The sequence below is a fragment of the Prionailurus bengalensis genome, chromosome E1 (genome assembly GCF_016509475.1).
Source record: "Prionailurus bengalensis isolate Pbe53 chromosome E1, Fcat_Pben_1.1_paternal_pri, whole genome shotgun sequence".
Classification (NCBI taxonomy): Eukaryota; Metazoa; Chordata; class Mammalia; order Carnivora; family Felidae; genus Prionailurus; species Prionailurus bengalensis.
In genome coordinates this window covers 17,113,574-17,129,364 of record NC_057347.1, presented here as the reverse complement: position 1 = coordinate 17,129,364, position 15,791 = coordinate 17,113,574, and the positions used below count along the sequence as shown (strand labels likewise).

General features: G+C 44.5%; 1 protein-coding gene across 4 annotated transcripts in view; it reads right to left on the bottom strand.

The window, feature by feature from the left end:
- Positions 1-388: 388 nt before the first annotated feature.
- The window catches only part of SSH2 (slingshot protein phosphatase 2), a 248,661-nt gene continuing 233,258 nt past the window's right edge, over positions 389-15,791 (bottom strand). For all 4 annotated transcript variants that reach the window (XM_043585556.1, XM_043585557.1, XM_043585554.1 and 1 more), the window contains 2 exons: positions 9,748-10,582; positions 389-7,367 (listed from right to left, as the gene is read on the bottom strand). In XM_043585556.1, the coding sequence (XP_043441491.1) occupies positions 5,322-7,367; positions 9,748-10,582 (2,881 nt within the window). In that variant the 3' untranslated portion in view covers positions 389-5,321. The remainder of the gene's footprint in view (positions 7,368-9,747; positions 10,583-15,791) is intronic.

Genomic DNA, 15,791 nt, shown 5'->3' with positions numbered 1-15,791 from the left:
TCTAGTCCCTGATGGGGCAGGTCACAGCAGCTGTCCCAGAGCAGTCGCTCTGTACCACACATGGCAGAGGAATTTTTGGTTCCTTTGCTTATTCATTCTCCTAACATTCAGGTGACCAGGCCAAGTTCCCGCTTGGTCACTTGATTGGAGGCACAATGTCTGAAATAATCTTTAGTGATTCTATTGCCCATCCAGTCTTTACTTTGTGGGAGGTAGAAAGTTAAGATCCATACCCTCCCCCCCCCCCCCCCCCCCCCCCACTGAGTTCAGCTGTTAAGGATGTGCATGATGGAGATCAGTGAGAATCGTTCCATGTTTATCATCAGTGTTCTCTTCCAATCCCTTCACCTGCTCCAGCACCACCCCACTTTTGTTGATCAAGTACACATTTCATCTTCAAAATAAAAATTTATTTAATCTGTAACAAGAACATTGAATCTGCACATTTGCGCACAAGTTCACATTTAAAAACAGCAGAGCACATCAGTAATAAAAAAAATCTATAATACAAGTGGAACATCCCAACCACCAGGAAGATTAAGGAAGGAGATGAGACCACTCTATATTCTGCTTCAAATGCCTCAGAAAGGTCCCAGAGATTCCAGGGAGCACCTGCTTTATTTAATAAAATGTGAGCATAAAAGTTTGGACTGGCCTGGGGCAAAGGTAACAGTCAGTGGGAGAGTCTTTTGGACTTATTTCCTACATTTAAAACAAGTCCTACCAAATAAAGTACAAAGAAAGAAAAAAAAGGCACCTCAAGCTATGCCAGGCAAACCAAAATCCAATAAAACATAAAAACCAAACAATTCCCTGTGGGCCTGTTGATTGAGAATCATTTCAGGGCCAGTTACCCAGTTTCCAGATTGGGTCATCAGCTTGAAGTAAGCCCTGGGTATTAGCTCTGCATGTGTAGAGGACACTGCCACCAGTGTCGCTGTGAGGACACAGATGGCAGCACTAGTCATATACCCTCTGAGGCATCTTGAAGCCAATGAGGGATGATTCCAGTTTAGAAATCCTGTCCTAGATCTCTGGGGCACTGAGAAAGTGAGGCTGGTTTTCTTTTCATAGCAGGAGCCAGGCCCGGTCACCCTCCACTTCCAGGCTGGAAAAGTACAGAAGCACCTTGCAACAGCTCTCCATGGCATCAAGGAACCCCAAAGCCCTGGGACAGGGTTAGGAGTGTGCAGCTTCCTGCTCTGGTGGCAGGCTTTTCCTAATGTGGGTGTTAGAGGAGTTGAGGCAGCAAATACATTTATGCCTAATACATGCCTTGACCTTTTAGTCTGGAAGGGAAAACAAGGTCCAAGATACTTTCAAGTTGGACTGGTGCTGAAAGAGCTACAATTTCACCTACCATCAAAAAAAAAAAAAAAAAAAAGGCAAAACAAAACCGGACAAAAATGACACTAGCCATTCACTGTTATAACCATCACTGTAAGACACACCATCACTGACTGAGGAAATGACGATTTCCATACAGAGTGTTAAACAGGAGTGTGGAACACAGATGGAAAAATTAGCTCCAGGTCCTCCCCATGTACCAACCAGTGGGTTGACCACTCTGGCCTTGCTTTGTGTGAGGACTCACAGGACAGCCAGGGCTGGGTGCCTGGAGGAGGATACTGAGTGGCTATCAAGATGATGCATGTTTTAATTATCACAATGTAAACAAAGTATCCACAAATAGTTGTCAAAAAGAGCCAAAGAATGGCTTTATTTAAAAAATTTTTCAATGCCCTTAAAAGTGACCCTCTTTGCATAATGCTTTCTTAAAAGAAAAGAACTCCCACAAAAACATCTTTACCAAACATGCTTAGATCACTTTAAACTGAAATCCTCAGATGGAACGGGTGAAGATTTCTGTGAGCTGCTGTCTCAGAAACTTCAGGTCTATCCAAAAGTAACTGTCTGGGGCCTTTCAGCAGGAGGGGACCTCAGAGCCTGGGCTGTCTTCCTCAGGCTGTCCTTGGAGTGCTTGGTAGTTCCCCAAATGAGAAAGAACTGGGATAAAGGTATAGAATCAGGAAAATGATAAAGAGCCTGAAGAGCCCGGGATGCTAAGAATGATCCCGAACATTAAGAATCTGAAAGGCAACCAAAATGAGGAGATGATGATTACTCCACTACAGTACTATAGTTCTACTATAGTATATACCACTCCTAAGTGTTTCTAAAATCCAGAACGGGTTGGGGTTTCTCTCCTTCCTACTGACCAGGTAACCCTCCAGATTACAGCTCTCAAGTGTGCTCCTGGGGCTTTTACCCCCTGCACCAAAATGTTATTTTATATTTGCACGTGTGCACGCACATACACACTTACTCTCTCCTCCAGAGTAACTCGAGAGCCAGACTATGGTGGCTTTCAAAATAAAGAGAGCAAGAGGTCAAGACTTTTCCTACTCCTGTCCATCTACCAGACCTGCTGTTCCAGGTCTGAGTTTTCCATGAACGGAAAAGAGAAATAGACTATCAGAAAGTTTGAAGACAAGAAAGTCCGAGAAGTCCTTGAGAGCGCTCATCATGTACTTCCCCTGGACCTCGCTCAGCTATGCAAATAACACAAGAACACTCAGTTGTGGGAGTTTTGAGAGGGCTGGCAAAACCCCATGGCAAGGTTGAATTACAGGCCCTGTGTAGAAGATGTTTATTTAAGCAGGTAAATTAAATGATTTAAAAAAAAAAAAAAGGAAGGCAGAGCAAGACTATTTCCTTTTCCTTTTCTAAAAAGACATCTTCACAGCATTAGAGGATCTCTTCCCCATCTTTGTTCTTACTTAATGCAGGGATAGTGAGCGTTCAACACGACTGCAGGGGAGTAGAGAGAACAGTGCAATACTGTTGATCCTGCTTGTACTTAATGTGAGGGATGTCACCATTTCAAAGGGTTAATGAGCGGGCACCACTCTCTTCACCTCTCACCCCACCACAACTTTCTGTCTTTTCTCCATCAATAATGGCGGTGGTGGAAGTGCCTCAACAAGACAGGGCCGTTTAGATGGATGAGCCCTGGAAATTCATAACCCTGTCTTGCAAGCCTCCTCACACTGGTACATACCACCTAAAAAAACACTTCATAACATATTAAATATCCAGGAACCACAAAGCCATGTGGATGATACATGTGAACATGTAAGGAAACTATTTAGGGACAGCACAGGTACACAAAATTACTACATCATAAAGACACTAGAGTGGGAGGCTTCTGTCCAATCCACCTCCTGGCAGAGATGTCAGACCCAACCATGGCTTCCACACAGCGACTGGATTCACAGCTCCCCTGGAGCATTTGTGAATGGCCTCAGTCCACCTCTCTGTAGCAGGTCACCCTGCTACCTGCCCCCACCAAACTCCAGCCTCTGACATTCCCTTGACAGTCTAGGTATCCACCTTTTCCTCTCAGTGCTGTGATGAACCAAAAAACCAAAACTCAACTCTATACTTGGTCAATCTCTCAGCAAGGTGGACATCAACCAGAGCCAACAGAAGCAAATGTGCAAACCTCTTCAGTTCTGATGAGCTGCAGAGGGTGTTTCATTCCAGGCTAAATGCTTCTTGCAAGCAGCTGAAATAAGCTTGTTTATGGCAAGTGCTCCTGTGTTAACGATCTCCACAATAGCAGCAAAGCACCGGCATCCTAAATGGAGTCATAATGGGTGCCTGCCCTTGGCAGGGTGGGGGGCCTCCCCACAACCTTTCAGCCCAATCCACATGAGAAGCTTCCACCCTGGGCCAGCAGTAACACTCACAGACTCCTTGGCTGTGGTTCAGCTACTAGCAAACAACCTACCCTGGGATTTCAGTCTCAAAGAGAAATCAGACTTCAGTCAAACTGTGATCTAATGGGAGCCTTTAGGGGTTTCTCTGAGGAGGGAGTTACTAACACATAATTTGGCAGGAGCTGGCGATTAGAAGTCTCCATTTAAACAATTAAAACCACCATCAACATATTCTGCAGATTCCTACCAACACCCATCAGTTTTATTTCTGTGCTGTGTGTTTTCTCCAGTTGCAGCTTTACTTCTTCTTAAAAAGAATAAATCAAAAAGATCCTACGACATCAACAACAAAACACTGTAAGAAAGTGACAACATTATGTACATAAATACTGTGTATAAGCTAGAGAAATGACAAATCTTTCAGGAAAATAAAAAAAAACAACAACCCATGTCAAGTGTTAACAGTGATAACATTGGTAAGAAAACTTTGCATTCAATGGAGGTTATACATAGGTAATGTAACAATTCAAATATCATCTATGAAAAAAAAAAGGCAGCATTGAAGAAACAGCATGAAGGAGGAAAGTAAACTGGAAAAAAATATGGCCATTAAACTCAGAAGGCCCACAGAATTATTCAAGTAATGGAAGTGTTAAAACCCTATGTAATGTATTCATTTTACAAGAACACACTGACTTTCAATTGCTGTTTTTCAAACCTGTCCCTATTACGTTTTGGTTGAAAGGATCTTGCATTTCCTGGCAGGGAGGGCCAGGATGACCACCTACGTGGAGCCCACTGATCCAGCCTCTCCAGACTGCGTCTCCTCCTTCTCCTATGCGTCCTCTACACAGGACCCCTCGGGTTTCATTTGGGGTTCACTTTGAATTTAAAAATTATGTGTTTGGGGGGAAAAACCCTATTTGCTTGTTAAGTTTACAAAGCCAGCCACTATTGTGCCTTTCTGTGATGATATACTCTGGAATACCAGAAGAAGTGGATTCTGGAAGACCCCTTCGAAAGCACAGCGGAATTTGCCAACTTGGGGAATTCCTGGTGGGCGGGGGCCCAAGGCTCAGAGACTTGTGGCTGCCCTTCGGCCCAATCTCAGGCTTTGGGTCTGAAGACCAAACCATCATCACACAGGCCCAGGGGAAGAGGAGCATTTCCAATTCCCAGCTTCCTCCCCACCCTCCCCATCTGCTTCCTTCTGCAAGCAAGCAAGCAAGCAAGCAAGCAAGCAAGCAAGCTAGCAAGCAAGCAAGCAAGAGTGCTTTTTCTCAGAGGGCAAAAATGAGGAGCCAATGGGAGCTGATTGAAAAACAGCAATTTGCCTTTGATAAAGGTGCTCTTTGAAAATGAGTATTTTTTGAGGTTTGATTTTTCGAAAAATAAAAAAAATGATAAAATGGTCTTGCTGTCCAAATCAATCTCTCACGCACACATACACAGAGAAAAAACCCTAACCCTGCATGCGCCAGGAACAGTAAAATGACCAAAATATTATAAAATTAACCAATAAAGTGCATGTTCTTTACATATTACACCTGCCCCTTTTACAAACATTTCTTTTAGAAAGTCACATGTGTAGGCTCAGAATCACATGGTATTATAGAAGGGGTTGGTTGTCCGTTTTTTATCATTTGCTTTTTTCAGTCTCCTAAGGGGGTGAGTTCTGCCGTGCTGCTGACGGGGCGCCACAGCCAGCCCGGGAGCCGGGCCTGCACGCTGAAGTCCCTGGGGTTGTAGCAAAGGAAGCCCTCCTTCAGAACTAGTCAATTTGGGTTCTGCCCTGGGGAGCAAACACTGCTGACCGTAACCAAATTCTTTGGCATACTGTACGATAGGCTTCTCCACTGGCTTGCTCTGAGCGATACACTCTGTTGTTTTGAGTTGCTCTATAAAATACTTGGTGGGCTCTAGGATCTGGGGGGCATCTGGGTTTTCTGAGGACTCCTGGGCCTCCATGGCATGCATGCCTGAGTCTGTTCTGATGAAGGGCTGAAGCAGTTTGAGATGAGAGGGCTCAGAGGAGACAGGCTCTCTATCTGATAAACAGTCTTTACAGAGGTCCAAGTAACCTAACTTGGCAAGGGAAGCTGAATGCCGCATTTGGGCTGTTTTGGTGAGTCCTGCCTGGCAGATCGCTCGGGACTCGATGTCTTTAGTGCGCTCTTTCACCACACTGAGGTTATGGCTGACACTCTTCATACTGTCACTACTAGAGCTATGTGGGGGTTGACAGGCTGCAGGTAATGGGTCCAGTTTTTCTTGTAACTCCCCAATATTATCACCAAGTTTGCTTAGGTCTTCACTCCTTAACAGAGAGCCCTCATACGGCACTTCACTGCCACTGGAGAGTGCACCGTCCAGACCTTCTTCCCAGCCGCCCTGCTCCAAAGAGGGCTCGTTGTCTGTGGTGCTGCTTTGCTCTGTGAAGCCTTCCAGGTGAACTACGGTCCGGGAATGTGCGTAATCCAAGTTGGCAGACGGTACATGGGTTGTGTGACTGACAAAAGGTGTTCCTGTCTCCAGTGCCACTGACAGGCTGTTGTCCCAGTCTTCAGGGCTGCTCAGGGTAGAGGTCAGGTTGGTGGGACTGTCGTGCTCAGGAGAGGAAGAATGAGGCAGAGGTAGCAGTGTGGGGTGTAGAGCAGGCTGGTTGGGGCCCAGAGTCCTGTTCAGATTTTCATCCAGTGTACAGAGGACGGTGATGGAATTCTCCCTTTTCACGCTCCTCAGTCCTTGCTCCCCACTCTTTTCGCTGGTGGCTCTTTCACCCCCTTGCTCAGTGTGACTGGGTGACATAATGATTTCGATCTTCTTGGGAAGGGAAAGAGGGACCGACTGTGTCTCAGATCCCTGGCATGAAACCACAGTCCTCGGATCCTTCAGGACTCCTTCCAGCTTTGTTCTAATATCTGACCCTGGGTACTCTTGAAACTCCAGTGGCTCAGGTGCTGGAACAATGGCATTTTGCTCGGAATGGGGCAGCAGGCCAGCCTCAGACCCACTGCATTTCCCTTTGCCCTTGTTAATCTCTGGTTCCTTGGGGACAAAAGAATGTTCTAGGGTAGCTTCATCACTCTTCCCTTTTGGTGCTAGGTCTGCCACAGAAGTCTCATTCTTGGAATTCTTGCGGATGGACAATGAGGTACAACCAGGGGCAGCACCATGGTGCTCTTGCTCCTGTCGCAAGCGTTCTTCAAACTCCAAGGTGGCTCGCCTCACAGACCCAGGGCACCACTTGGCACCCGGGTGCATCCCTGGGCCCCAGAGTTCTTGTTCCTCCTCAGCTGGTTCTTCTTCTTCCAACTCTGTGGTGAATGAGTGTGTAGTCAGGCAGCCTTCTAGGTCCCACTTCCCTGAGTCTTTGGCTAGTTCAGGCTGGGCTGTGTAGGAACCTTCATTCTGCTCCAGATTTCCAGGTTTGTTCTCCAGGGCCTGGGCCCTCTCCAGGGGCAGCTCATGGATGGTGTGCTTCTTTGGTGTGTGGCATGGGTTGGATAGGATGTCTCCTTTCAGTTGAATCTGTCCAACTCCTTGACTGATGGATTCGATCTCAGTGACGATTTCTTTGACTGAAATTGCATTTTCTGAGTGAGATTGCATGAAGATATCTGGGCTGACCAGCTCTGAGATTGCCTAGGGAGAAACAGTGAGATGGTTATGGCAAAGTGCAGTCTAATTAAAAATGCCAGATGTTGTGCTTATTAATCTTCTAATCCAGGAGAACCTTCTGGCTATGAGGACACAAATCACAGAGTGCCTGGGACTGTCCTCTGGCCATCTGTTTTGTCATACAAGAAAAAAACAGACTCATTAAAGGCAGAGATACAAAATTAGTTATAGGTTGAATCACTGCCTACTAAACTTTTGTTCTGTTTACTCAAACAGAATTCTGACCCAATATCTTGTTCCAAAAATGAACAGCAGATAGCCTTGGAGGTTCCTATAATCCTTACTTTCCTAAGATTATTAGCGTTCAGGATTTAGGCCATATTGGGGTAGATGAGATTTTTCTTTTCTGGCCTATCAACTTCCAATTGGATTCTTTTTTTTTTTTTTTTTTTTTTAATGTTTGTTTATTGAGAGAGAGAGAGAGAGAGAGCGCGAGCTAGCGAGTGCGGGGGAGGGCAGAGAGGAAGACACAGAATCTGAAGCAGGCTCCAGGCTCTGAGCTGTCAGCACGGAGCCCAACACGGGCCTTGAACTCATGCACCATGAGATCATGACCTAAGCCGAAGTCAGACACTTAACCGACTGACCCACCCAGGCGCCCCTGAACTTCCACTTTGATTCTAACCTTATTTAAGAAAAGGAGTTCCATTCAAGGGCTCAGTGGCCACCTTCAACATGCCCAGTGATAGGGCGAGATGGATGAGGTTATCATCTAATGCCTGATTTGGAGACTCACTGCTCCCTTCTCTCCTCTGTCCTGCCAGCTTTCCTCCTGATCCTCCCGCTGCACCTCCTGGCAGTAGCATTCCAGCACATGAGGGCACTCTGCACCTGATCACACAATTTCCAAGTTTGACATGGCTCCTTCTGGGAAAGGTTTACTTGGCTTATGCAGCCATATGCCTGAGCAACTTAGAAACTGTGACTCTCTGACATTTTACTGTTCTACCAGTTACAATTCCTAGATGGATTTAGAACAAGGCAAAAGAAAACTGGCCAATACAAAATCAAGTCCTATGGTGGGGGGGGGCGGGAAGATAAGGATTTCAAAATCTGGAAATGGCCACTGGACATCTCTTAAAGTGGCATCATGATACCCATCAATCTGCTTTGTTAACATTTTTATAAGCCTTCAACATATAATATTTCCATAGGAACTGTTTTGGTCTTTCTCCTTCAAGAGAAAGTCAGAACTAGTACAAACTAACAAGGTCAGTTATGCCTTTGGGAGAAATCTCCTGGGACATTAGGCAGAGGTAAACTAGCCAAGACTGGGAGAGAAGCCACAGTGAGCCCAGTGTGTGCATGGGCTGTGGAGAGTGCTCATATGACTAGGGACTTGCAGAAAAGCTATTTCTGTCAGAGCTGCTACACCCACTGGTCCAAAGGAGAGCTCAAGCATTCTGATTTTCCAGTAGAGAGAAGACAGCAGCAGAGGCAATGAATGTCCTGGGATAGCTGAGATAGACAAAAGATAAGTAATGGACAAGGTGGTAAATATAAGTAGATAGATATCAGGAGATATCAAAATGTAGTCACTCCCACTGAAACCATTAAGTGAAATTTGGCAGGTGAGAGTAAATCTGTCATCATTTACTTCCCAACTACTGTATTATTGATCTAAGATACCATTATTGTTTTTAAGATGCATCCCAATTTCAGAAGTGTCAAAATGAGAATAAGTCTGAGTCTTAGCATTGATGATACACAGTAATTCTTTCCCTGGGCTCCTAAGAGTTCATATGCTACAGAGAAGAATCCAGGGATTCTGTCTGCTCTCAATCATTTCCTCAAACCATCCCCCAAGTCTTGGATACTACAGGGTCTGAGATGAGGAACAATCCAGAAACATTATTAATAGCATCATCATCAAGAACTCAGCATTGGTTCCTACTCTAACAACTATTCACACATATCTAGTCTTTGCATTTTCTGAGACAGAAAGAATTTCCCAAACAAATCCATCTCCACAAAAAGGCCTTACTCATTATCCCAGACACTTCATTATTGGTGAGATCTGGTCTGAACTGCAGAGGATCAGGGAAGGGACCTCTCCTTGTGCAGGCAGGACATTCATTTTGACTAATCCCTTCTTCCCACATCCCCTCTCAGAAGTGCTTCTAAAAACACCAAAAATCTGGAAAGATAAGTTTCTCAAAAGGCAATGGATTAAAAAAAATTTTAATCCTAAGTTTTTAAGGCAAGTCTCGGCTATAGAGTCTCTCCCGTACTGCCTTCCTAAATCTTTAGCAACATCAAAAACACAATGAACAGAGCAGACTCCCAACTATTTTATCTTCAAAGAGAACTTCATTAGGTAGAAAACTATAAAGACAGTTTTTACCTTTGACTGTTCCTCATCTATTGAAGATTCTTCAGATGCATGGGGAGTATTACTCAAAGAGCTGCTTCTCTGGTCGTCGGCTGTCACTTCAGAAGGGGTTACTTCTACCACTGAGAGTCGACAGGTCTCACCCCTTCCTCCACCCAGTTCTTCCATCCTTGAGTGAGAAAAAGATCGAGACCGGGTTTCTTGGGAAAGCTCTACAAACTTCTCTAGGGCGCTAAAAAAATCAATGCGATCTGTACTGAAATCTGAGACTTCAGCCTGGCAAGTGGGTTGGGGGCTCGGTGATTCAGGATCAGGGGACATGGGAAGGTCTTTCAGGCGAGATGTCAATTCTTCCAGAGGCAGTAAGTGGACGTTCACATCTGTTTTCAGCGCATCTGTCTCCAGATCTTCCACTGTTAAGTCTGGGAACTTGTTGGCAATTTCTGGGGCCTGTCCAGGTTGGATTAAGGCTTTGGATGCATGGCAGTTGTCAAGAGGGAATTTTGATTCATTGAGACAACACCCTGATGAGCATCCATTGATGTCATTTAGGTTTAATTCATCTTCAATCTGTCCGGCATGAAATTCCCTAGAAGTAAACTCCAAGCAGATCATTCTTTCTTTGGTACACAGGCCCTTCTGATTTTCATCTTGTGGGACAACATGTTCCACAAAGACGGGAGGTATGGGTGGGTGACTCTCCATGGTCTTCACCTCGGCAATCTGGTCTGCTGAGGTGGTGATCTCCTTCTTGTTGAGTTCTAGCCCTGGTTTGCAGATAGGTTCGTGGTGGTCTGAGAGGTCGCTATCTGAATGAGATCTCCAGAGCTTGTTATGTCGCTGTTTGCTGTGGAGGACATACACAGGAAATGCCTCACTCTGGTTTGTGAAATCAACCAACACCCACCCAGGAAATCGCTCCCAGATAATATTAAATCTTAACCTGCAAAATGCTTTGTTAATACCCAGTGGAAGAAGTAGGCAATAAACATTTGTAAAGATGCTCAATTTGGGGCACCTGGGTGATTCAGTTGGTTGAGGATTCGACTCTTGATTTTGGCTCAGGTCATGATCTCATGACCGGGCCCCAAGTCAGGTTTGTGTGTACAGCCCGGAACTTGCTTGGGATTCTGTCTCCCTCTCTGCCCCTCCCTAACTTGTATCTGTCTCTCTCAAAATAAATAAACAAAGTTAAAAAAAAGATGCTCTATTTAACTAATAGCAAAATACAAAAACAAAACAACAAAAATCAATATGATATCTGATTTTTTACCTATCAGACTGACAAGAGCTAAAATGGTTAACAGCTAGTGTTGATGATGGCATAGCCAGACAAGCCCTCTCACATACAGTTGGTAGGAATGGGAACTGTAAAATCTTGAGTACAATCTGACAATAGCTCTCAAAATTTAACCCTTTACCCAGCAATCAATTCTTTTAAGGATTTTTCTTGGAGAAATACAACTATAGGTGCACAAAGATACAAAGATGTTTACTATATAATACTATGGTACTAAAGGATCAGACACGAAAAAGAAAGGATTTATTAAAAAAACTTTTGGGGCGCCTGGGTGGCGCAGTCGGTTAAGCGTCCGACTTCAGCCAGGTCACGATCTCGTGGTTCGTGAGTTCGAGCCCCGCGTCGGGCTCTGGGCTGATGGCTCAGAGCCTGGAGCCTGTTTCCGATTCTGTGTCTCCCTCTCTCTCTGCCCCTCCCCCGTTCATGCTCTGTCTCTCTCTGTCCCAAAAATAAATAAACGTTGAAAAAAAAAAATAAAAAAACAAAAAAAACAAAAAAAACTTTTTTTAATGTTTATTTATTGATTGATAGATTTTTAAAGAGACAGAAAGACAGACAGACACAGAGAGACAGAGTGAGACAGAGTACGAGCAGGGGAGGGGCAGGGAGAGAAAGAGACACAGAATCCGAAGAAGGCTCCGGGCTCCAAGCTGTCAGCACAGAGCCTGACGCGGGTTTCAAACCCATGAACCGTGAGATCATGACCTGAGCTGAAGTTGGATGCCCAACCAACTGAGCCACCCAGGTGCCTCAAAAAGAGGATTTATTTGAATTACAGTCCATACACCCACATGCTACAGGTACTTTAGTAGAATGTTGTCCAAGATGAGTGAAAGAGCATGCTGACCACATTTGGAATGGTCAGTTCCCAGGTTAGTAAGTACAGGAAAATATTTGGAGGTACATCATCAAATTGGTAACAGGGTTTCTTTCAAGGAAGGCAGAATACTTTTGGAGAGGGCTTTACTGTCTTTACTCTGTATTTCTATAAGTTTTAAAATTTAAAAATGAGCATGTTTAACATTAATAACCGGGGAGGGGGAAACTAAAACAAAATAGCACCTAAACAATACAAAGAGAAATATTCTATTGGAGCTCATTCCAAGTTCTCATAATTTGGATAAAGAGCTGATACACAGTTAATCACTGAAGTAGAAATGTGAGGAGGGTGGTAATCTTTCTTGAATTAGAAATCAAAGATGAGGCTAATAAATCCACAAAGGTTGGTAACAGAATGGAAGAGGATATGCATAAAGTATAGGCTTCTTCCATAAGGATCTCTGGATAAAAACCATCAAGCTGAGGTGACACCTGGAAAAGCAGGTGGCCCAAAGGAAGATCACACACACAGATCCATCCTTTAGCTCATTTTACAGAGAGGTCTGATGGGATGAAATTTTAGTTGATACCATATTCTCTAACAAGGGAGCAGTTTCCAAAGCCCTAGCCAAAAAGAAAAAGGTGATGGCCCTGTGGCTGGTCAGAATCACCTGCCCCGGAAACAGGTCCCTTATTTAGGGGTGTGGTTTCCATGACTTACAAGTTGATGAAGAATTACCTAACTGCAGGGTGGAATGGGAAACAGCCCAAAACAATTTACCGCCTGCTCAGGGCCACGCCTGCCTATGAATCTCTGCCGAGTCATGCGCCTGCACTAATGTGAACCCCTGTTTGTTCTCAGCTCTGCACCTGCTCTCAGCTCCCCCTGTCTGGCTGTGGCTTGGGTGGGGCTCTGACTCAGGCCTGCACAGCAGAAGAGTGCTTTTCTGAGTAGGGAACAGGTCATTCTGTTTATGAAGACAAGCTATAATCAATAGCAGGGAGAAAGATAGGGTTTTCACCCTTTCCAAGCTGCATGAACTCTAGCCACCCCTAGGAGGAGACAACATATCACACTTCCCAAACAAGTGAGTGACTGTGGGAGGGGCAAGCTGAATGGTTGGATAGGTGGGGCTTAAATTGTACATTGTGATCAACAGAGGCCAATGTGCTTCCCTTTAAAGTTTCCTTTGTATCTGGACACTCTTGTTTCCTGACCTACATATGGCTCTGTTCTCCAATTTCTATCCCTCACCCATCATGATGATGTTCAAACCTGCAGCAAGACCACTCAGCCCCCCATGGCAGGACAATTCCTGTGATGCAGATGACTGGGAAGACAGGGAGTAGCTGTTCTCACCTTTCTAAGAACAGCTTATCTTATCAGTCAACAGGCAAATGGGATTTTTCTCATGATCCCAAGAACCTTCCAAAGCATGATTTTTTTCAAACTGCCTGCAAATCACTAATCAATCAGGAGGGAATGAGACTAAAATTACACTAATAAGTACCAACAGCGTATGTTTCAGAGGAAGTGGCTGATGTTACAGCTGCTTTCTTTGCCCAGCAGAGATTTCATTCTCTTCCTGGGGGAGATAATCATCAGAAAATATTAGGTCAGGGCTCTGGAATTAAACTGACACCTTCTTGTAAAGGAGAAAGAAAAATCCCAATCCAAAGATAGATCTGATTCCACTGCCTTTTTCACTTTTGCAATAGCACCTGCAGGGAGAGTGGTGGGCAGCTCTTTGATACAAACAAGGCACTCATTACCATGGCCTTTGAAGCACTGCTACTCCAGGGCTCCCCTCCCTCCTCCTCCTCCCACCTCAGAGGTTAGTAAACTCTGTCCTGAATTTTGTACTTATCATCTTCTTTCTTTATAGTGTCGACATGTTGTGTTTTTGTAAAAATTTTTTAATGTTCATTTATTTTTGAGGGCGGGGGGGGGGGGGGTAGAATGAACACCCGAAGTCGGAAGGGGCAGAGAGAGGGAGACACAGAATCTGAAGTAGGTTCCAGGATCTGAGCTGTCAGCACAGAGCCTGATTCGAGGCTTGAACCCACAGAATGGCGAGATCATGACCTGAACTGAAGTCAGACGCTTAACCGCTGAGCCACCCAGGTGCCCCGACAGGTTGTGTTCTTAATACACTGCCTAGTTTTGTATGTTGTGAACTTATATAATGAAATCATACTCTATGTGTGGATTCTTCTGTAACTGCTTTTTGCCTACACTGTTTCTAAGATTCATCAGGAGCGCCAGGGTGACTCAGTGGGTTGAGCTCAGCTCAGATCATGATCTTGTGGTTTGTGAATTAGAGCCCCGCGTCGGGCTCTGTGCGGATAGCTCAGAGGCTGGAGCCTGCTTCAGATTGTGTCTCCCTCTCTCTCTGCCCCTTCCCGGCTCCCACTCAGTCTCTCTGTCTCTAAAAGAAATAAACATTAAAAAAACAAGATTCGTCAGTGTGTATAGCTATAATTTCAGCGAGTATGATGAATATGCCACGGTTTATGTATCCATTTGTTGATGAACAGTTTTGGCTACTACAAGTAGCACTGTCATGGACATTCCTGTACTTGGTGCATACTGTGGTTTCTAAAAGATGCTATATATACGAGAAGAAAAGGTGGGTCATAGGGCATACGTGCATCATCAGTTTTACTCAGTAACACCAAACTGTTTTCCAGTGCTGCTTTTTCCAAGCCAGCTTATTCTGATGCTCCATCACTGGTAGGATAGATGTAAGACATTAGATTGTATTTATTATTTTAAACTGTTAATGTTTAAATTCAGCTGACTCCTTCCATCTATTTCAGGTAGGCACCAAGTAAACAAGTTGTCAAAAAGAACTTCAGAGTTGGTTTGTGGCCTGGATGATGCAAAGAAGTCTCAGGTTCTTTTCTTCCCTGAGTGACTGTGGGCCTAAATTTGTATTCACATGAACACACTGACACACACATAAGATGACTGGGTCATTCTGGGCAAGAATTTGGCCTTTTACTTCATAAATGAATAGTAAGGAAATCTAATGACCGGACGCATATGATATCCCATTCTCTTGCCTCTAATTTGCTTTCTTCTTGTTACATGTTTGGTAAAGCACTAACCTACCTTGTTTGAGAAAGGTATATAGAAGAAAATACTGCTAAAAATGGGGTATCGGTTATAGTAAAATCAGAGTGTTTATGGTTACTTTTTAGGGCATGAGGCAGCCTGAAGAAAGGAGGAAGAAGAAAGAGAAAAAGCACCAACCGAGCACGTTCTGTGTGGTGTGCATGGTCGTAAATGCTTTAAGATTATTTCACTGAAGGGGCACCTGGGTGGCTCAGTTGGTTAAGCATCTGACTCTTGATTTCAACTCAGGACATGATCTCATGGTTCATGAGTTTGAGCCCTGCACTGGGCTCTGTGCTGACAGCGCAGAGCCTGCCTGGGACTCTCTCTTTCTCTCTCTCTGCATTTCCCGCTTGTGCTCTCTCTCAAAAATAAAACAAAAACCTAAAACATTATTTCACTAAAAAGCTATTAAGAAAATCCTTTAAATCTCAATTGTGAATTGGGTGCATTTTTGGGTTCCCTTCTGCTGACTGACCACTGTGCACCAGCTAACTAGACTTCAATGTGTCCACCAGCAAAGCTGGGGAGTGTAAAAGACACCTCTGCCTCTTCTGGCCCTGGTGACAGGGGCGTTCAAAGAATCAGAACTGACATCCATGAAGACATGTGGCATGAACTCTCCCTGGCTATAACCCAGTGTTTCTTCTCTGCTCTTTGTACACAGGAACCTAATCTCATAGACACATGGTCCAGCTTGCAAATGACTGAAATCTGAACTTGTCTAATGGAACATAAATCTGCCAGATACCTGCATGATCAGAGTACAGAATAACAAACAGGGATGTTGGCAGTTTAATGGAGGGTTTCGACACACAC